At 42.4% G+C, this 22,074-nt stretch overlaps 1 protein-coding gene across 1 annotated transcript in view; it reads left to right on the forward strand.

The window, feature by feature from the left end:
* The window catches only part of T265_07042 (hypothetical protein), a gene marked incomplete at both ends in the record, with an annotated part of 73,689 nt that overhangs the window by 41,308 nt on the left and 10,307 nt on the right, over positions 1-22,074 (forward strand). The window contains 5 exons of the mRNA XM_009172466.1: positions 1,324-1,520; positions 6,848-6,980; positions 8,018-8,234; positions 18,287-18,432; positions 19,588-19,682. Of these exons, the coding sequence (XP_009170730.1) occupies positions 1,324-1,520; positions 6,848-6,980; positions 8,018-8,234; positions 18,287-18,432; positions 19,588-19,682 (788 nt within the window). The remainder of the gene's footprint in view (positions 1-1,323; positions 1,521-6,847; positions 6,981-8,017; positions 8,235-18,286; positions 18,433-19,587; positions 19,683-22,074) is intronic.

The raw sequence follows: 22,074 nt of genomic DNA on the forward strand, positions 1-22,074 counted from the left end.
TCTTTCTGGACTAAAGGTCGAAGAATGAGTCGTGCTTGGAGAAGGGAGAGAATATATGCAGTATAGAACACATACAGAACAGAATATAAGACTACTGAGGGGAGTAAGTCAGGGACTTGGACTTACAAGATATGATCGTTTAAAACTCATAGATAAAGGAGCTACTACCAAATAACTTTGGATAGATTCTCTTTGTTTTTTTCTCTTCTATTTCGCAGTCGAAAAGGACTCATTTGAAGAAAAGAAATTACGTATCATGTGACTGATAGGCACTACTTAACTGTAACCAGTGTGCTCCCAAAACACGCACAAAAGCCTGTCGGGTAATTCAGTTTGAGTCGATTTACTCTTTCCCTTAGAGACCGGATATACGGTATACGCCTTTTTGGTAACTTGTTGCATCGTTCACTACTATTTGTTCTTCTCGGAGTTGCGGCGTATTTCAAGTTCATCTGATTGTGTTTGGTCAAACAAATCGTTCAGTTCAACTTTACACGCACCCTAAACTGGGGATAAAAGGATAATTTGATAAGCGGCAGCTGAACTGCGAAAAAGATTGACCGCATAAAGTGTAATGTACCTGTTTCAAGCCAGTTCTGCAAAGTACTCACATCTGTTAGGCTAAAACGTCATCGAACATATATGGTAACGATTAGCTGTTCGGCCTGGTCGTTCCATTGGTTGCTGTGTTATCCTGTGACCTAAGTGATTGATGAACACGTGACCTTTGGGTTTGGCCTCTCTTGCTCTCGTTCTCTGTTGAATGCTAAGATTACAACTGTTCTGGCTCCTCTGGGTTCTGGCTTGTGACCCTTGTTGATCCGACTGCAAGGAATTCCTTCTTTCGTGATTTGTGAATCCGATATTCGGCTCTTCTTGAGTATTCCGATTGGGATGTTGAACCTTTGCACGTAGTTGTGCGTAAAATTGATACAGTTCAATGCACCGGTTGACTGAATCCGCCGTGGAGTACCATGCTTCTAGAAATTCGTTTCCGTGTCTCGTGATTCCGAATGCTAAAATGCTTGCGTTTTCCAGATTGAACTGTTAAAATTGATCACGATCAAGTGAGTCTACGAAAGAACAATTACACAGACTCGCAGAGCACTTCAACTTCATCTGCTCCGAAGTGTTTGGAATAACATATTTGAATCACAAATCACGGACCTTCGAATGACTGCTTGTCAATCTTTCTGTTAGCAATAGACCGTTTGCCAGCAAGATCTCCCAAATTAACAACTGTTCATCTCGAGGACAGTGATTCACACTTGGGAACTCGATTTAATTTAACCTCATTTACTTTCTTCTTATTTTTGGTTGTAGTTGCGGACAATCGCCCAAAACAAACTAAGCTCCATACAACAGGAACTGGAAATGGCGAATCAGCGAGCGGATGAGGAATCGGAAAGTGCGACGAAACTCCATGCTCAAGTTTCGCGACTCCAGTCTGAACTGGCACAATTGCGCTCCAAATACGAACGTGAATTGAACGAGAAAACGGAAGAATTGGATGAGACTAGGTAAGATTAGTTCTGTATGATTTTCAAACGATACATTCCTAATGACCCTCCGGTGGTTCTAAACCCGTCTGAAAATTTGATTTGGTCAACATGAGTTTCAGATTATCTGGTTAGCAAGACAACCCTTTCATAATACTCACACAAATGGGGAGCTGAACCTGTAAAACAAAAATCAAGCAAGTTACAAGTATTCGAGCAAAATAATAATTAACTTTCGTGATATTCTGGGTGAATTTTGTTTCAAGAAAGGGACGATTCATTATGTTCATTCATATTTTCAGGTACTTTTCAGAAAAAAACTTTTATGACTTACCAAAAACTTTCATCTTGTACAACTAAGTGCATTTGTTCCTCAACACGTAGAAAGTCCTGTTTGCCTCAGAGAAAAGTCAGGATATGACATTCGGAACTAAAACTTTCTCAGTACAGTTTCTATGTACTTGTTAAAACGTGAAAGCATAAAACGGCTGCCCACTTATTATTAACTTACCAGACAGAGAATGTGGAACAGTTATATGCATTCACTCACTCAACTGTCGATAAAAAATTTCGCACCAAGAATTACAATGGTAAGTTTGAGTGAAACAGCAATAATCCAACCCCTATGACTGCGGACAAGTAGATGTCTATATGCGTGAAATATTAATATATCCTTGGTTTAACTCAAAATGTACGGGTTCCACATAAAGGTAATTCCTGGAGTCATCTCCACCTTTAAGTCTTTCTGATTAGAAGGTCAAAATATGAAATTAAACCGATGGCTTTGAATATTAAAAGTGTCGCTAAAAATAGCATTTTCGTGTGGTTTCTGGAATGTTGTAGTCCTTTGGGAACTGAAACACTGTTAACGCCACCGTTCGACATCTCACAGATACCCAGTCGTGTTTACATCGTCGTACGCAAAATACAGGATCATGTAGTCGCTTGAATAGGGGAAACGATTGTTGAACCATTAACATCTGTCGCGGAGCATACCAACTTTGGTGTGCTGTCCACTAGGCACGAATCATTGTACGACTTCACTCCAATGCTCATTCCGATAATGTATCAAATGATACAGACCCATGTCAGCCGAGTCTCAGTGGTGAACGTTTCAGTCAACTCCTCAGGAGCGAAAACAATGAAGTCAACTGGTGTTTAAAAGTAAAATGTCAGAATAACATCTGATGGATTGGGAGAAAGTGGTGACCTCTAGTTTGAGAAATGAAAAAACGGAGCAAACCGATTGAATAAGGAGACAGTTTTAGGGAAATAAAGTCACTATATTACACACCGCCAATTTCTTTGAAAATCATATCATTCACTTATGCGTTTCTTTGTTGAAAATTGACCCTAAATCCCTTTCAGATAGTTGCGGCACCATTCACGTGAACTTCACTAGCTTATTTAATGACTTAAGCTTCAGAAAACACATTATTTTGATTGACCTGCATATTCCTAAGCAAGCTGATAGACAATCCTCACATAAGTACGGCTAAGATGACCACTTGGATGTTCTCCATCTACCTTCTCATAGTTAAGTTCATCATCGCAAGTCCATGAGAAACGGATGGCCTGCTGTCAATATTAATTTCAGATGTCGCGATTAATCAGATGTGAAAAATATCACTTTGTGCTCACGCGCTGAGGATCCTTTTCACTTAAACCTGAAAAATGAATCAAGCAACTCAGCAAACAAATCATGTACCAACCAGGTGCGTGTGCAAGGACTGAAATCGACCCATTGAGTGAGGTTCAAATAAAAATATTTCACGATATAATGGCTAGACCTTGACAGATGATGTAAGCAATCAGTTATTCTGATCAATGGTGTGTGATCTAACAATTAGTTAGCTACAGACTAGATAGATGACAAAAAAAACGTGTGTCCTATTTGGAGCAATAATAAGAATTTCCAGTAAATATCGGACCATCACTTTCGACGGTGATTTACTCATCCCTCAGAATCCCTTTTGATAACCAACGATATGCGTCGACATTGGTGTCAACCGACTGTAGAGTCATGAAAACTGAATTGTAATAAACACGCACTAGAAACGAGGTGAACTTCACAACAAAAGGAGTCAGTGGTTGCTTGTCACAAGACACCCCTAAGGCCCCAAATATCTATCTATAAATAATGAAGAAGCACCCTTGGAAGCGGTTAGTGGTTATCGCCATCAGCGTCTCCCGATTCACCTACACAATGCCTAGTTTGGGCTTCGCAACAACCTAAAAATGCTCCCAGAATATTAGCCACATTGGTTGATAGTGAATACCCAGGCACTACATCGCGTACTCTTTTTTCTGGTATAAATTCAGTAGTTCCTATCCCAGAAAATAGCATGCCACATAAAGAGAGAATAATGATCTTATCTCCCTCGTTTGTGATTTCAGATATACTGCAGATGGACCGGAGACAGTAACGAGCAGCAGAGTTATCTTTTTTGTTAGTTGTGTTTGCTACCAACCTGGATACAGGGGTAGCAGTTCAAGTATTGTCACCTACAAGTAAGCTGACTCTGTGACAAACAAGAGCCTAACATAACCGTTTTACTCTTAAGTTACATATAACCCTAAACGATACGAAGAAATATCCTCGAAACGTTTGACTAAGCATCAGATCAAAATGGTCCGTCTATATGTTCGTCCCATCCAGGGGCCATTCCAAATACTTGAGTCATAACCGCATATTGGCCGTCATTTATTCTACCGGCTCCAGATTGATAAAGTATCCGCAAATTGTGAGACTCTGACGAGGATCAGTAACTGATGTGACCGGTGCAGTATGCATATACACATATTTCTCTCCAAAGATAGCATATTTCACTTAAAAGAAATTGTCTGACCATAAAAGACAGAACTTTGATTTTTGAGGATGTACCTTTTATACGTAACGCCACAGGTGGGAAGGAGCAGTTTTAAACACCAAAATGTCCCGAGAAATCTCTTAGGATATTTATCACAGGATGACAATCTTCTCTCAAACTCTTTTGCTATTGAAAACGAAAACGGACCTTATGGAGACCCTTTGTTTCTCGATCAGATGTGAACAAAGCCCATCATAGTTAATGAACAGGGTGGCAAAGAAACCAGGATCTTCTTCCAAGAACCAGATTTGGTCGCGCCTATGGGATCTACTTGGTACTGAAGGAAGCAAAAGTATTATGGTTGTGCTGGGTTTATGTTGTTGCTGGCTACATCGTTTCTGCAAAAAACACTGGGAGTCATTTCCTTCCCAAAAGCCATACACAGGGATTGAGCACACGCCTACATAGGACAGTGAATTAGAGTTGTAGGTCCCGAAAATCGTTTCTGTATTTTGGCTTCTAGACGACCTCTAGCTGAGTGTGTAACCCCGAAAAAATACGTCGTTTCCCCTCAACTGCCAGCCGATGTTGTTTCAGGTGCTTCTATTATCACTTAATTTCCTTGAGGTCATTTGTCGACTGTCTATGTATTGCGTGACTTCTGGATATGCCTGAGGGGGATATTTTTGGTGATCTGTTCGATTTTCTTGCCTTCGTCTTCCTACAGTGTTTCAGGGTATTAGGATTAGAACTCCGGAAAGCGCGCTTGAAACAACAGGATGATAAGTTGTGGTCTAAATCCCAGACCTGCTGCCACTCGCTGGTATCCTTACCACTAATTCGTCTAATTTTTAGAATTTAGGCTGCACCATTGATCGTTCCGAGTAGTAATTGTACAGCGATATAAAGGTATCTTTAACTTCACCCTTACACACAATCTGAAAATATAACATGATATTCACCGTATCACGATTGGCTGACGTCACATATGTGCGTAGATTCGTGACATTTTTCGGGCAGCTTTTGAACTGACGCAATGCGAATTCTTTCCTCTAACATCCACAGACGCGTTACGAGTGCATCGAAGATAGCAGCACTGCACATTCTAAAAATCCACACTTGTAGTAGATTTTCACTGGTATCCAATCGGAAGCCGTTAGTGTCAGTGGTTTACACACTCGATCATCTACGAGAATCACCTAATCACTAGTGCTTTTCAGGCTGACCAGATACATTCAAACTTTTTCAATTTTCGAGAGCAAATAACGCCAGTAGCAACCGCTCTGCATCAGTCAGTCAACTTTGCTCGCAATCGGGCTCAAGTTTTCGACGTAAATAGACAGGTCAATTTCTCCAGTAGTCCGAGCAGACATCTAGCTAACACACAATTAGGTAAAACTGAAGAGCGCATATTTACAATATCACCATCTACATACCAGTCGACACATGAGAAGCCATTAGCTTAACTCTACCACCAGCCTTAATAACTGATGCATTCATTCGGAAACCCATTCAGATGACAGTTACACCTGCCAGTGAGTGAGGAAAATACCTCGAAAGTAGAAGTGAATCCATTAATTGGGGTATTTATTGGATTAAACAGTGAATGTCAAACCCAATTAGATCTTCTTGGTTCAAGTACCATTGAGCTTTGAACGAATTCGCTTAAAGTGGGGAAGCAAATACTGGCTGAACTATCAGTGCACACATACTGATCGGAAGTATTCTGGATTGCATTGTTTGATTACCCCCGAACACTAGAGACTCAAGTTCCACTTTCAAATCACTCATTTGACTTCTGCTAAAAATCATAGTTGTAGCAACACCACTGCATTCAAATGATTTTTTACCAATTTATTATTCCGAATCTGTAACCTTCAGATTCGCGAAGTTCCTAGAAAACATTTTCAATTTACGCGCTCTTCACCAAAGAGAACAAAGCATTTAGGAGGACATAGTCATTGCGTTAACGGCGAACAATCGAGCAGACGTTTCTATTGAAAATAACAGTTCGGATAAGTAAAGATGAAGTTATGTCTAACGTGACGGGATTCAGGATTGAGCTAGTAGCAGAAGCATTTGGAATAGTCACTGAAAGGAACTGCGCACAATAATTCATGCTTACAACGGGTGTTCCTAGTTTGACAAAAGTGGTAAGCAACAACAAGTGGTAATAGAGGGCATGCAAAGAGCAAGTGCAGGATACTACTTGGAAAGGTCGTGTTTATATAGAATAAGCAGTGCCAACTATCATTTAAAATATACGAGTTTTGGATTTTGCTGACTGATTCAGTGCTCTGAGCAAGCGATTGATAGGGGAAGTATTTTGATCCCCACCTCGGTAGTCCTGTGCATAGAGGAGTGAGTATGAATAAGGTGGCCACTTTCATAAATCGAACAGATTCGAAGTAGACAAATACGGCCATCTTAATTTGCGAACGAATCAGTTATCCTCTTTCTTACTGCAGTCATGTTGGTCATATATATATATATATATATATATATATTACTATTGGATTTGTTTGTGATCATTTTCAGGCGCCGACTTAATACAAAGATAACAGAACTCACTGAGTCTCATGAGATGGAGCACAGCCGCGTCGTGAGCCTGGAGCGAACGAAGAATCAGCTGGCAGGACAAATACAGGAACTACAAAGCCAATTAGATGGGGTAGGTTTCTTACACCATCCGCATTACAGTATTTGTCTCCGAAATTCGGTATACTCTTTACATATTTTCCAAATCATTACCAAAGGCGATGAGAAAACTGATCAGGTCAGATTACTCGCGCACAATGCTCCATCTTGCATCACGTGCATTAAATTCAACTTCGTTGTTCCTCTTTACATGGATGCCTTAGAAAATCGCAAAGATGAAGACATGATGATTTGTATAAGGCTGATTGCGAACTGGCGTATGCATAATGAAAACAAAAAACGGACACCATTCGATTGGGTGTTACCTGACCGGGGTCCACTGACCTACAGTGGTTGGTGCCCCGTAGCACACGAAAGGCTCGCTAATGGGAATGACATTCTCAGCTGTTGAATCCAGCGAAGAAAAATGTGACGAATCAGTGTGGGCCCCATTTACATAGGTAAAAGACAAACCGTCGTCCTCAGCAGATCAGTTGTTGGAGCACTCCTCCAGTATGCAGGTGATCGCGGATTTGAGTCCCCTCCAGGAACGTTCGTCTTTTCTGGTACATTAACTGAGGTTGATCCTCCATTCGCGATGTGAGGAACTCTGCATATGGTTGGCATTTCGGTTTCTTACACTAATCCGCGTCATGCAAATTCTTGCTCGAATACTTTTAACCGTTACACGATTAATGACTTCCTTGCTAAATCCAACATCTATTCCTCTCACACTTTAGGATCAGGCACATTTCTGAAAAACATCGCATGATCTAATCTGTAAGGCTGTTCAATCCACACAAGCAATTGTTTCCTAGGTAAAACACACGCAAGAGTCAGACTACGAGGAGTGAATATCCATCATGTCAAATTGATTAGGTTCATAGATTTAGTCATGATTCACCAACTTGGGCTAATTGATGGACCTAGGAGAACCAAACCGTAATCTGTTGAGCCCGGCTGCGCGGGAAGTAGCTGACTCATTGACTGGATCACACGTTGTAGGTGGTCAAACACTCGATCATAATCCCACTGATTCACTACCCCACATCCATTCAATCCACAATTCAGGTATACACCCAATTGTCAGAACAAACGCAAGAGATCAAATCGCTGGAAACAGAACGCAATGAGCTGCAGCAGTTGTTGGAAGAGTCACAAACTGAAGAAAGCAACTTGAGGACAAAAACTGGTCTAATTCAAAGAGAGCTTACGCAAGTGAAAACGGCTAAAGCGGAGATGGAGGAGAGACTGTTGGGTCTAGAAAAGGAATCCAGGCACAATACAGGTGAGACTGATTGTCTGGCCAAAGTAAAAGGCAGTGTGAATCGATGTAATAAACTTTCAGGTCAATCAGTTTGACAGAAATGCTGAAAAAATTGACATTTGTCTGCCACAGGCAACTGCACACCATTATATGTATCCAATCGGGACACTTAACCGCGAAAAACTATACCGTCTGTTCTTATGACCTCAAAAGTACAAAACGACTGACCATAAAAATCAACACCAATTTGTAAAGTCAGACAAAATATGATTTGTTTTCTTGATTGTTCATTAGTCGAAATTGCTGACAGTTCTTGAACTGAGTAGTAAGTTTATTGGTGCAGTATTCTGTACGCATCTCATCCTGCAACTATGAGTTGGGGCTATCTAAAGTCATTGTGTATTAGAGGAAATTGTTTCAACTAAAGATATCATACCAACCGACCAAACGATTAAAACGAAAGTGCTAACTATCACTTAGCGCTTTAGTCCACAGTATGCCGTTGATGTTCTCAGTGAAATTTCATCGAGCAGATATATGTACAAACCCAATAAAGTTGAATAAGGCGTTCAAACACGGATTGTCTCATTCTTTCTCAACTTGGGAATTCATGCACTAAAAACGGTTGCAATATTTATGTAAAGGTTGTCTCGATGATGTTGATAAAATGAAGTTACAATAAGTTTGGCAGTATTAGGTCAGCACAGCCCCGTTTCGAGTCCAGCGAGTGAAATGAGATGCTTCAGTGAATTCGACCAGGTGACTTCAAACATCAAGTTCGATGCAAATTCCTTGCTTGGAAATTCAGAATCTTTGGCTGTAATCTACACCGGTAACCTCTAAACAGTCCTCTGGGATCATGTTTTTATCGCGAAATGCATACAGTTTAAGCAAATTATGCAACTGCATTGAAATTCCACTTTACCCGGAATAACAAAGAAAACCCATTCACTTTGTTGTTGAGGAGTCGAAGTTTTCAAAGTCTGATAAAATCCCTTCACTCAATTAGTTGCCCTCAAGTACTTTGCTAGCTCATCTGAACATTGTTTTCTTCGCCAGTAAACTATCTTCAATTTTCACTAGGGTTTTATGCTTTTAGCATGCATGCCAGTTATGAATTAAAGATATAAACGTTAGAAGCTTTGTGCAAATGGTGCAGTTCATTCATTTCCTCTACCAAGTGGGATGGAGAGAACACGTCTGGGAAACCCACATTTTGATTGTTAACGGAAATTGACTTGCGAATTTTCCCCGACATATTTGATAAGGCCCCGAAATGTGGATGTTCTCATCTTACTCTGTCTAGTGCATCGGCAGGGTGTATTAAACCGTCGCAAGTTTTATTCATCCTTGAGAACAACTCAGTTACCAGTCCGGAACCTCACTTAAACTCTACGGTATCTTACTTCACAACTACGACTTAGGGTTTCTGAAGAATACACATGCAATACTTTACATGTTAAGGTGCACGGCAGGCTTAATCTGTCAGATGTTGTGTTGTCCCGTTCCCTTAAATGTCAGATGGCTACTGCTGCTATCCTTTCAGGGTTGTTTAGCCTACTTCAATGCGACGGTGATGACCTAAGCGTGCTTATGGGCAACAACTTACGTTTTCGAACACACTGCCTTGAAACACGCTATTTGATGCGGTATCCGATCGAGAAATTCGGCTACTATGGGTACCGCCTCATTACCGGAATAGAGCAGCTTCAAGTTCACTTGCGATCAGTCGAAGTGCGGTAAATTTTTTTAAATTTTCCTTTCATGTTTCCATCTGGACAGTACGTTCAAAAAGATGAAGTTGCGGGGTGAATTCACTTCTTCCACTTGCACGAAGCGAGCCTTGCAAACTAAGGTAATGGATGTAAATTACAGCTTATTTCGAACTGTCTATATGGATTCAAAAATCCACCCACGGCTTTTCCGTAGAAGCCTTTTAGTTTTTTTTGAGCGCAGGGTACATGCTCGGAAGAAAGCTGTCTCGATGACCTCCACGGCCGACTGCCTCCGGTTAGGGTACAAAAAGAATTGAAAAACTCATTTCTTTTTTCGTGTTGAACGGCTGTTAGGCTATCTGTGATTGGTCGCCCAGATGCCAAGTGTACAAGCCACCCTAGACTTGGAAAACATCTGTCTGGCTTAGCGCTCTGGTATGGAATACATGTTTATCGCAATGTTGATACTTTCACTTTGAAATACTTTCACATTGAAATACTGTTCTTGGTCTGTACTTTTCAATTTTTTGAGACTTCGGTGCAGACCAACACGTACCTGCAATAAACCCTTCAATGTGAACTTGTGTTTTACAAGTCTAGCCACTCAGGTTATAAGATTATAAAGTGCGAGCTGTTGTTCTTTTACTCAAATCCCATTGGAAAATTTCGATTTGTATTTAAAATAACGCATACAATGAATAGATCTCCAGATCGATAATAAATCTGGGTGGCTCGCTAAAATGAAAACATGCTAGGGTAGTAGATCACCAGAGGAACAAAATGAGACACCATACCGGAACGTAACGAAACATTTTGTTTCGCTGCAATCTGCGACGCTGCATTGCGTCAACCTTGATTGCATTAAACTTATATTCTATAAGCTATTCGGTAAGGTGTTAACCGTTTTAATACAGTTATGATGGAAATCGTTCGACACCAAAACGGAATGTCCTCTCGGTCCGTTTCCATCCAGGGACATTTGGACTGAAATTTACAATTTCAGGGACTTGCGTTCAACCGACAGGATCCATTAACACAGCGTCCTTTTCGTGACTCGTGGAGACTACTCACTCAACTCAGGCATCATTAGTCTGTACCTAGGCGTACACCACTCACCAACTTATTGATCTGTCGCGATCTGCAAGAATCCTGCTATTATCTGTAGTTGAAGCAGTCAAAATCGGCTTACGCAACCTTGACCTTTTTACTCAAAGGGAACCTGTTCGCACCAGCCAACTAGCAGCCCACCATTTTCATGTGTTTCTAACAAAAATCCGACTCTTTTGACACCATGTTTCAGCCCCGGGTTCCCTTTGTATAGTATGTCCAAGAGTATATCCAGCTAGATGAAGTAAACAGATCATGTTTGCTACAGTTCATCCTTTGGCTCAAACTCCCATGGCGCAAAATTGCGAACGAGGTCGGATAGATTTTGCCTTGCGTGTGACAAGTACTTGGGTTGATGAGTAGCGGAAAAACACAACGGTGAAGACAGTGCTTTTTGTGACTCAACGCTTCGATCACAACCGGTAAACTTTGTCAGGAGCGAAATAGCCGGAATCTCAAAGGACGACCAAAAGCCACCGAGGTTGAAAAGATCAGGAAAACTACACACGGAATAACTCTCCAGTCCCCTTCCTTAAAAACGCACAGAAGGCGAACCCCGGGAACCGGAACCATCCTATTCATTGTTCAGATCCTTCGCCACGCGCCAACTGCTGTTTCCTCAGAACTCAATGTGCACACAGTCATCAAAATTGACAGTGACATTAGCAGACACCTTGTTCGCCCCCAAAGCACAATAACCCTGGTTGGCAATTCCACTGCTCATAAAAGATCTATTGTAAGAATTACAATGCTGCTCACGTAGACAGGCGAATAAACAACTGAAAGTTCCGAAATCCCTCGAGTTGTCATAAATTGGAGTGATCAGGGATGCCTGATGAAAAACCTCAATGTCTGATTGGACCAAGTTCAACCAGTTCACAAAGGTTTGGTAAGTCAGACAAAGGCTTCTGTGCGGAAGCATTCACCCTTCGCACACGACCCACATGCGTTAGTCCAAACATGGTCAGTCCATATGCTTTTTGTGTTCAGGTCTTGCAAACTCCAAACCACAATATAACAAGCTGACCTGAGCTTCAACAACACGTTCGACTATCACAGATTGATCAAACAGGCAGCCACCTGAAGTTGACCGCACTACAGCAAATACAAGTCAATACTTTTTCTTCCCCTTAAGGTTTTGATTATTCTGCTACTGACGAAACGTAGCAAAGCATACCGTCATAGAACACCATACTGGGAATGTTGTAGCTTTTCAACAATGCTCAGTCCAGGATGCAAAATTAATCCATCAGTTTTTCTTCGATCTGACGAACCAGGTCAAGACGAAACTGTTTTCCGAGGGGCTCTGCGACCCAAAATATGCCTGCGATTTTTAAGTGGCATAATTACTACAGACTTCCCCTCTAGACAAGAAATTCTTTGGAAAAGATTATTTTGCTTGGTCTAGTGATGCGTTCTTTAACGATGAAGTTCCTCTTAGAAGAGACCACCTCTCAAATCTATCACTTTTATTTTTTATACTGGAGGTTTCCCAAAGGAGATCTTTCGTTCTGTGCACAGCGAATATTATTCTTCGTCAAGAGTACTCGTTAGAAGAGCCTTGTCTCGAAGAAGTGAACAAACTGCTGAATTTATTGCCATAAGAGTGGTGAACTAAACATATCCTAATTCAGGGGAAAATAGTCTGCTACCCACGAAAAATTGCCCAATGTTAGGTTTCAAATGAGAACGTTTCTTCGAGCTTCATATTAGTCCAAAACGTGGGAGTCCGACCAGTTGTTTTCCCAGGCCATTGTTTGTGCTGACCACACTCGTTCCAAAATTATGAAAAAGCTTGCACAGGGGATATGGCAGTCCTCGTCAAATTATAAACTTTCCAACTAAAGTCCACCGCTGAAGAGTCCACAACAAGAGTCTTCATCATTCACGACCAAATATCCATTTTTGCATAGGGTATTCACTGAATGAGGATCACCGCATTCAGGGAAAATAAATCTGGAACGTTAGTACAGCGGCTTCAAGAGCCGCCCAAGATTCATTTGTCCTCTGGCTCGGTCCAGTTTGCGGTTGAGTTATATATGTTTCAGAGGACCAAATGAAATTTCCCTCTTCTAGTGAGTGGATCGTTTTACGGGTGGTGTCTTCAGGTCTTCGACTATGTAAAGCGCCTGTGGTTACCGGAGTGGGCACTAATTTTTCTACGCTTGTTTAGAAAATTGCGGTGGGATCTTTTGGAAACCAGTTTCATACTGGTCCCGAGGGTATCGCACGGTAGAAAACTAATTAAGGATTACACATCATCCTCATCGAGTGTTGAATGCGTGATGCTTTTGGGTAGCTTTATCAGACAATGGAAAGTCTCGAAATCACGGGTTTTGCTTCTTGGAAGGCGATGGGCATTTTGTTCGGAATCATGAAGCTAACTTCATCAATTTCCCCCGCCTTGAAAGAGACTATCTTTCTGAAGCAGACATTTGTTTTAAAGCGGATGGTCCCTCTAAGCGGAGCAAATTGGTAAAGTGAATAAATGTCAGTTGGCCCAAGGCTAAATAGCAAACATACAGGGTGATTTCGCAGCATTCGGAGATTTGAAGTGTCACTGCTGGGGATTTGCATACACCTAACATCTTAGCAGAGCAACCGAATCGGGGTTCCTCGCACATTCAAATCCGTCACAGTTGGCCAATATTTTTAAGTAAGGAATATGGTATTCTTGTGATCAGTCCCATCCCAGAGCCGTCGTATGATTCCAGAAAGCTCTCATCAGGATACTGAGTCGTTAAAGCTTGAATTCGTTGGATGCTGTAGTGTTTCATTCAGGTAGATGTACCACAGTATTTTGAACCAGACCTCTGTAACTAATCTATCGAGGAACACTACCAGAACAATTTAGGCATTTGTTCCCCCCCCCCAGCGGGAAGTCAGATAGCCACCGGCTTGCGAAACTAAACTACCGACCGTGCGTAACCATCGCAACTACTGTAACGAAGATTGCTGCTCACTCAAGTCGGGACCAGGACACTCAAGGCATGCGCTTCGTTGCTAGGCCCCCCAGCGGAAGTCAGATAGCCACCGGCTTGCGAAACTAAACTACCGACCGTGCGTAACCATCGCAACTACTGTAACGAAGATTGCTGCTCACTCAAGTCGGGACCAGGACACTCAAGGCATGCGCTTCGTTGCTAGGCCCATGGCCTGCGACTTTTGGCTTGGCAACTGAACTTCGGACTCTGATCGATAAACATCAAACCTCGGCACGACATCAAGTGGCAAGCGCGTCAGCGCGCGAACCCAGAGTGGGGTTGTGGGCCGGTCGCTTTGGCCTGCATTTGAGCCTGAAACGCACCAGTCCGTACAACCTTGGACTTGTATGGGGTGACGATTCACACCTTGTGCGGCACTGGAGATAAAATGACACGAAGACAGAATGGGTCAGCACTAGGGTCCTGTCTGCTAACTTTGCCGTCTCACGGACGTTTGGTCTACATTGAAAAACTGAAAATTTCCACCTCACGTAGAACACGTTGTGCATCACATCAAAAAAATACAAACCACCATTGCTTTCTCCTTCTCTAGCAAGCCAAACTGAGGTACGAACCACACTAATGCATTGGACGTTCAAACGGTCACAAAGCAACACGACATAGCTAATAACATAAAGCCATGTGAACCAGACAACATACCAACTTCCACACTTTTGCGCCCATCGGTATGAGACATAACTTAGTACTTATGTCTGTTCTTTCAGAGATGGTTGAAAAAACTCAGTGACCTGAAGACGGCTCTGTTAGAGAATAACTGCCTTCTTAGGTTTGCGGAGAATCGCATAGCAGAACATCAACGTAAAGCAACTTTACCAACTGCCAATAATAAACTACCTTCGATACAACTAGCCTTTGCCGGCGAGTTGCCGCCAGATATTCCACCGGAAGTCTGCCACCTTCCATGACCTGCGTTGCAGTGAGACTCATAGCAGTATCTACTAACCGACTTGTCAATGATCAAAGATTAAAGGCTAACCGGCCTACGCTGGCAGATTCAATAATTTTGCGTTCCTTCTACTACTTCTGTGGACTGGATTAACCGGGTCGGACACAGAGGGAATTATCGAGCGCATCCGAGAGCATTACTCGGCCCCTTTACGAAATCAAGTTCCATAGTGGTCCACTTGATGGACACCAGTCATCCCAAAGTCGCTTTCATAGCTACTTATCAAAAGGCGCCATAAAAATCCGTAGGATACGGATAATGGCTGTTTGCGACAACCAAGGCCACAAGTATACGCTTGTTGAAACCCGCATTGTGGATTCAGGATAAATATGTGCAGGTTTTATCGTTACCTTGGCTGCCAATGTCATTCACACATCACGATAATAACGCAATAGATGACAAACTAGCAGGGCTAAAGAACCACTCAGGTTTGATTGTGAAAGGTTGACAACCCTACCTTCTCTGATCTCATGTGAATAATTCTAGTGTTCCCTTTTTATATGTGGTTGGTTGTATTCCGAAAGTTATGTTGCCGCCTGGCTAGCTGCCTTTTGTTGTCGTATGTTGACCGGACCGTATCGTGAAATCGCGAAGTGTCCTCATGACTGCGGAACTCACTGACCCGTCCGCCTATCAACAATATGGCAATAGCAACAGACTGGTCTCATCCCATCTGCGTGTGAGACAAAATCAGCAGACGGCGAATCCAGGTTCTCATCAGACGGCAACCTCGTGTGTTCCCACACTAGTCATGACAACGTCGACGCAGTATTCTATTTGGCAACCATTAAACCCAATGTGGCTGTTGGATTTAAACCAGAAGCCTCTGTCTCCACCAGTGCTACCTAGCCTGAAGTAATCGTCGCTTCTGAGGTAAACAAAAACGCTTGAAATATACTTGCGCATCTCTATGAAATCTTGAACGGATAGAGCCAGTTGAACGGCTTGGAGGCGCCTATGGATCCGCTTTGTAATCTTTCCCTTTCCCCTAGTATCAAGCTTGAGATGTGAATAGAAAGTGGATATGCTACTAGTGTAACGGTGGATACTACTGCTGAGGATACTACTGATGATGATGTTTTCTCGTAACTCCGCTTTGCGTCTATTAGAAAGTGGGATTTATTGAGGAACTTGCGGAACTGCTTTGTAGCATTCGTTTACGTTTGAGTGATAGGCAGTGAATATCCGGGAAAGTTCAAGAAGACGCGTTGAAGAGGAAGACGGATATTCAGTTTTATAAACACGATGCCTATGAAAGTTTGGCTTTCCTGTTCAATAGTCAATAATTGTTCACTTGGTGTTTTCTAATAAGTAAGGCCTCATTCCTCTGACTAGTAGTGCTTAAAAGTGAAACAGCACACTAATTATGTGCCGGCCGATATTCGGGAAATAAGGTCCTCGGGACTCCTCAAAAGTCTCTTGTCGGTTTACATCACAATTGCGATAAAGTTCCCAGGTGTATAACACTGGTAAATGAAGTTTATCTGTCGCTTACTCTACCTCTCATCATGCTTCCACACGGAAATTAATCTGAGGAACTATGTAATGATGGGTAAATAATCAGGAACTTATGTAGCTATTCGAAAATTCTTATGTTCAGCTGTACCAATGTAGTACGGGTGAACCATCTTTAAATTGCCCGGTTGAAAACTACGTGGACTTTATTGGTTTTAAGTCCTTCGCATGGTATTTGTGCCCGCTACAGACACTCAAGAACTAACTAGCACTGCACTAGTTAATGTTTCACTTTCCTTCAAGGCCGTATTTCCACAAACAACAAAAGCTCTAGGACCAGCAAATCTGAAAGCAGCATCAAAATCGAATAATTGAATAGGTACCCAGAGTAGTAAAGGGCTCCAATTGACTGTTTTTGACAACATTCTCAAACAGGTGAATGAAAAACCTATTCAAGACCAGTCGACCCAGCGCAAATTAACTATTTCTTGTTTAAGCCTGGAAGGTCGACCAAAACACCATTAGCATGCTTCTTGACGGAACATTACTCATAAGGTTGCTGAAAGCTGTTCGACAGCCCGTTTAGTCTTGCATGGGCCTCATCAGTTAGGCACCATTTCAGAGTTTGCAGCAGCCTCATGTTCTGCATGAACTCAGATTTAATGCCATTTGCACAATAAAGTGATCTTCATGGGAGGCTCGTTTGTATCCAAGTCGGAGCTCTTGTTTATGATATTCCTCAACTTAATGTGTTGAATAAAGGCCACCGGCGGATGCACAAGGCAGTCTTTGAACAGTATATTTATTGAAGATCATAAACGAAAGGTTCAGTTGGAATTCAGTTGAGTCTCCATTCATAACCAGTTTCACAGATCATTAAATTACCATTTGGTAATAGAAGGGTAGCGAAAAACAGCTTTCGGTTCTCAGTGTGAAAAGTGTTGGGAAAGCGAATTACCCGAACCCAAGTGTATCGTTTACCAACTGAGCATTGGTCTTCCAGTTTTGAAGGTTCCCGCGTCCGTCTAGATGAAAATTTCATCTCACTTTAAAGCATTGAACGCATGTCTAGCAATATCAGCGAGGCACTGGGATAAGTGATTGGTCCTGAAAACAGTCCTGCTGACCGTTCGGATAAAAGAGCCCAAAACTGGTCGATCGTGCCAAAAATACAAATTGCTGTGAGACCCGAAGCGCATCCGTTTATTCGGGTGTTACAGGTATTCCAACAAGCTACGCGAAAGTGAAAGCGCCTTTAGGTCAGTCACATTCGTTGCACCTGATTCCACACGGCCATCATTGATGAAGCATCACAACAGTCCATGTTGGCTTCAAATTCTCGTGGCACTCAACCCGTACGCTCATTTCTGTGGTCATTTAGAGATAGGCAGGCTGAACGAATGGATCGGTAGACCCTGTAAATGGCACTCTTTTTGGTGGCAAGCTGTGATCAGACCTTGACAGGATCAGCCTATTGTCTTTACTTTGGATTACTGATAATCACACATTGTCTATCGGGGACAAAATTGCTATGGCAGAACGGTAGATTTAATTCACCCAACACAATATCCCTTTGGCCGATTGCTGGTAAATATTGAATAAATGCTTATCGACAGCCACAAAACTTTGGCACCCAGCTTACTACAGATAAAAACATCATCACTCTGGAACAGTGTTTGTAAAACAAGGCAAACTATGCTGTCGTAAATCGGCAAGCCTCTGGGAAGAGATACTGCTTTTATGTGCTTGTTGAAACCTATCAGTCGGCAATAGATACTCGCCTTGAAAGTGTTATGTGGGAGTCATGTTAAGCGAGTACCTCTCAACATTCATTTTTCACCACAGAAAAACTGCGTGACTCTAAGGAGCGAATTGCCAGCATGAACCGAACGCTAACTGATCTGGAAAGTTCGCGCGCTCGGCTGGAAGCAGAGCGTGAACATTTGGACAGTACACTTAAGGATACAGAAGATGCACTTCATGAAGTTGAGGTGGGTTTTTCTATCAGGTTAACCCTGTTCGGGGTGCGCGTTATTTTTTTACCTTTCATAAGTGCAATAGTTTGTACATGAAATAACCCAGAGTTAGGTTAAGTTTGTCATCCTAGACAGTGGCGCTAATGTAGTTATCATTGTTTGGTTGTAGTAAAAGTATAAAAATCGCGGTCCCGAAGTAAGAGCTACACAATACAGGAAGTGGAGCCGATTGTTAGCCTGTCGAACGAATGTCAACGCAGCCACAAATACCAACATTCAGTTTGATAAGTTTGATATGAAGGACGACATTCACGTCTTGCCACCTCTGTAAAAAAGCGCAGGTTTGTGTATGTTTGACCCCGTTGTGGAAAATTGGTCGAGGTAAGAACACAGACATTCTACTTCCTCTCGGATATTTTGTACTTATTGTGATGGGACACATACAAAAAAACATAAGTGGAACTCACCGCAGAACCGAGAAAATCATTTGTTTTTAGTCACTTTCGATCTAAGCGGCATCCAGTAATGGAGAAACTGATACGCAGCAGGGAGAATAAGCTAAGCTGTTTAGCATGACGGCTGTCATGTTAGTTAGAGCTACATGTTCACATTTGCATACATCCATCAGACATGTTTCCACATACCCAATGTCAACCACTGTCGAGAGGTTGGACTCCCGACATAACCCTATCAGGTTTAGCCTGTACGTCGAAACACTGTGTTGCAAGTATTGCAAGAGATGAGCGTTGACTTAGTCCTAGAGACTAAGCGGCCCGGATACAGATCTATCTCTTCCATGGCATGCAAAATTCTCTATTTGCTTCACTTTGCCAAGTCAGCATATAAAGAAGCCCATCTAGGGTCATCCAAGAGTATCGGACAGAAAATTTCTTATCAGCAGTTCTAAGAACACGAATAAATCACTGAATGCAAGTGCAATCACTACGTTTGGTCTTCTTCGAAAGTACCTGCTGGTCTACAGAAAATGCGCCCGGACATTTTCGCTTATTCGCGGTTCATCGAGCAGCTGCCTAAAGGTCTAACTCATCTCTAAGATTGCTACTGATAAAGGGTGAACGCAAACAAATGGACTTTCTTGTTTATTTTTTTTCTTTTTTTTTCATTTTTCCTACAAATGAGTGACCGTCGTTTATCTATTGCATTCTACAGACCAAATACCAGACAGTACATGCGGCCCTGGCAAACCTGCGTTCCGAATTCGAAAGGCAGTCTCGTGATAAAGAAGAAGAACTGGAAACACTCAGGTAAAGCAATTTCCGCCTCTGAAAGGACTAATGTCCCTTTCGCATAACTGAACATCTTACTAACTGCAGTCAAGCCTCAGTCACCCTTCGCTGGATACACCACCAAAAAGACATGCGGAAGCTGTTCCTCTCAGTGTCACTGGTTTCTTTCTTGAGGTGGCTAAAGCCAGCAGAAGATCTATTGGTAATGTCAATTCTGAACTACTGCTCTTTAACGGAAGTATAGATCGTCGGATACAACTAGGCACAACAATGGACAGTTCCAATTTCTGGTCCAGTCGAGTAACACCTAGCCTCCAACAAACAGACCACATTGCCCTTAGTTCTCGATGACGATGATGTTTACAGGACTGCTGGCCTTATCGAATAACTACGTCAACTATTATCTTGCCTTGGTCTGCACAAAACTTCTGTTCGCCTCAAAACACTGCAAGTTGGTCTGGCTCAACCATCACAACCACTACCGCCCAACCAGATCTGCCTTTCACGGCCAAATCGCCACATTGCACCGCAAATAGCCAATCACACGTCTGAGATACCCCCAATAAACTGAAAAACACAGGCATATGGTTTTATCAGTGGACACCGCGATACTTCCCGCATACCTGGTTGGAAATACGATCCGTTTATTTCTCAACGGTTTTTTCTGCTGGTTGTGAACGCAAACCGACTCTTAAACTACCCAAGCCACAGTTGCGAGCCCCTCTGAAGAGGGAATCTGAAGCTCGGTGGTCGGACGGGACAGTGAGGTGGAAGCAGCTGTGAACTAAAAAAAGTTATTTCAAACAATCGGGGCAACCGTAGTGAAATGATGAAACCATAGCTGGCTTATGAAGGGGCATTGGAATCTTGGGAGAATAACAAAGGATATGGACTCATGTGGCCTTCACCGAGATCCAGCCAAATGGACTGTCAATCCAAGTCCACCAAGCTCTTCTTACGTCTCTAGACAAATTGTCAGTATCAATCAACAGGTACCCAGGTTCAGACAAAATTCCTGCAGCACTGTTTGAAGATAAATGTTGTATTAGATCGGCTTACTACTTGACCTGGTAAGCGGCCACTGACCAGGTTATCTTAAGGTTATCTGTAAGAAGTACTGACACATCACCTGTTGTAAATACGGTATTATCGGCATCTTCGATGTAGCCCAGTTCACGGATCTGACTGAGGCTGCACTGATCGTATCTTCACCCGGTCGCATTTGTGGGAGGCGTGTCACATATACGGAAGACCGACTGTCATCGTCAATATACTTTTGAAGCCATGAGCAGAGGCGCCTTACGGGAACATATCGTGGGAAACGGAATTCCGTTAGCATTTGTTGATATCCTGAGAGTGCAGTATTTGTAAAAATTTGGGCGAGTTAGACCGTAAGCCAAACTATTCTCGTGTCTGGTCATTTCAAGCTGGGTCAAACAAGATTACTCACTATCTCCGTTTCTATCCAGGTTTGGTAATGAATACGTCCATACGAAACCGTTTGGTACTTCCAATCATGGCTGCTGTCAGGGGATTCATTTCGAAAACTAGATTACGCTTAGTGATTTTATGAACGGGGCACAGGGCACCACTGACAGCGCAACGATTTCAACCCGCGTTTTTATTGCGTTTCTTTCCGAGACTGTGTGATAATGCGGTCACGCTCTCTCTCCCCCTGTCTCGATGGAGCTTCAGTTGATGCGGTTAAGAATCATGTACATTTAATAGCAGCTTCAGTACTGTTGGTCTTAAGGGTAAAATAACCAATTGCGTTACGAAAGCCCGACTTAAGTTTGTAAACCCCTGTGGTGTTACCAAGGTACGTTTGCAGCTGAAGGGACAATTATATGCACGCTTCGATACGTACTGAGCTTTCCATATGGATGTGAAACATGAGCCTCAGGGGAATAAGTTTGTAATAGGCTGATCGTGTTTGATCAGAATTGCTTACGAATTATCACTCATCAGTGGCGGCATTAACACGTGAGTGATAAGAAATTTCGTCAACCGTTCCAGCAGATTGTAAGATTACTGATTTATGAGCTAATACCTCGTCAGTTGAAACGGTTAGAACGTGCTTATCCAGTCGAGGGTTTCCTCACTGAGCTTTGTTTTCCAGGGCTGGATTGGGTTGGAAACTATTAACGAATGGGGTGTTGTAGACGCATAAAAGCAGTGACTGTAGAATTAGTCTCTCTTGGCTCCTCATGACTTCCTGGATGGAAAGCTGGACAAGGAAACTTCATTAGCCTGAAGACCCCTTCAATAAAGGTACGGACTTGGAACTAGTGACGCATTTTTGTGATTTTTTAATAGACCAGTGAATTTGTCAGGATGGCTTTTCCCCCATATCTCTTATGTAACACAACCTTTCTTCCATATATATATATATATATATATATATATATAT

The sequence above is a fragment of the Opisthorchis viverrini genome (genome assembly GCF_000715545.1).
Source record: "Opisthorchis viverrini unplaced genomic scaffold opera_v5_158, whole genome shotgun sequence".
Classification (NCBI taxonomy): Eukaryota; Metazoa; Platyhelminthes; class Trematoda; order Opisthorchiida; family Opisthorchiidae; genus Opisthorchis; species Opisthorchis viverrini.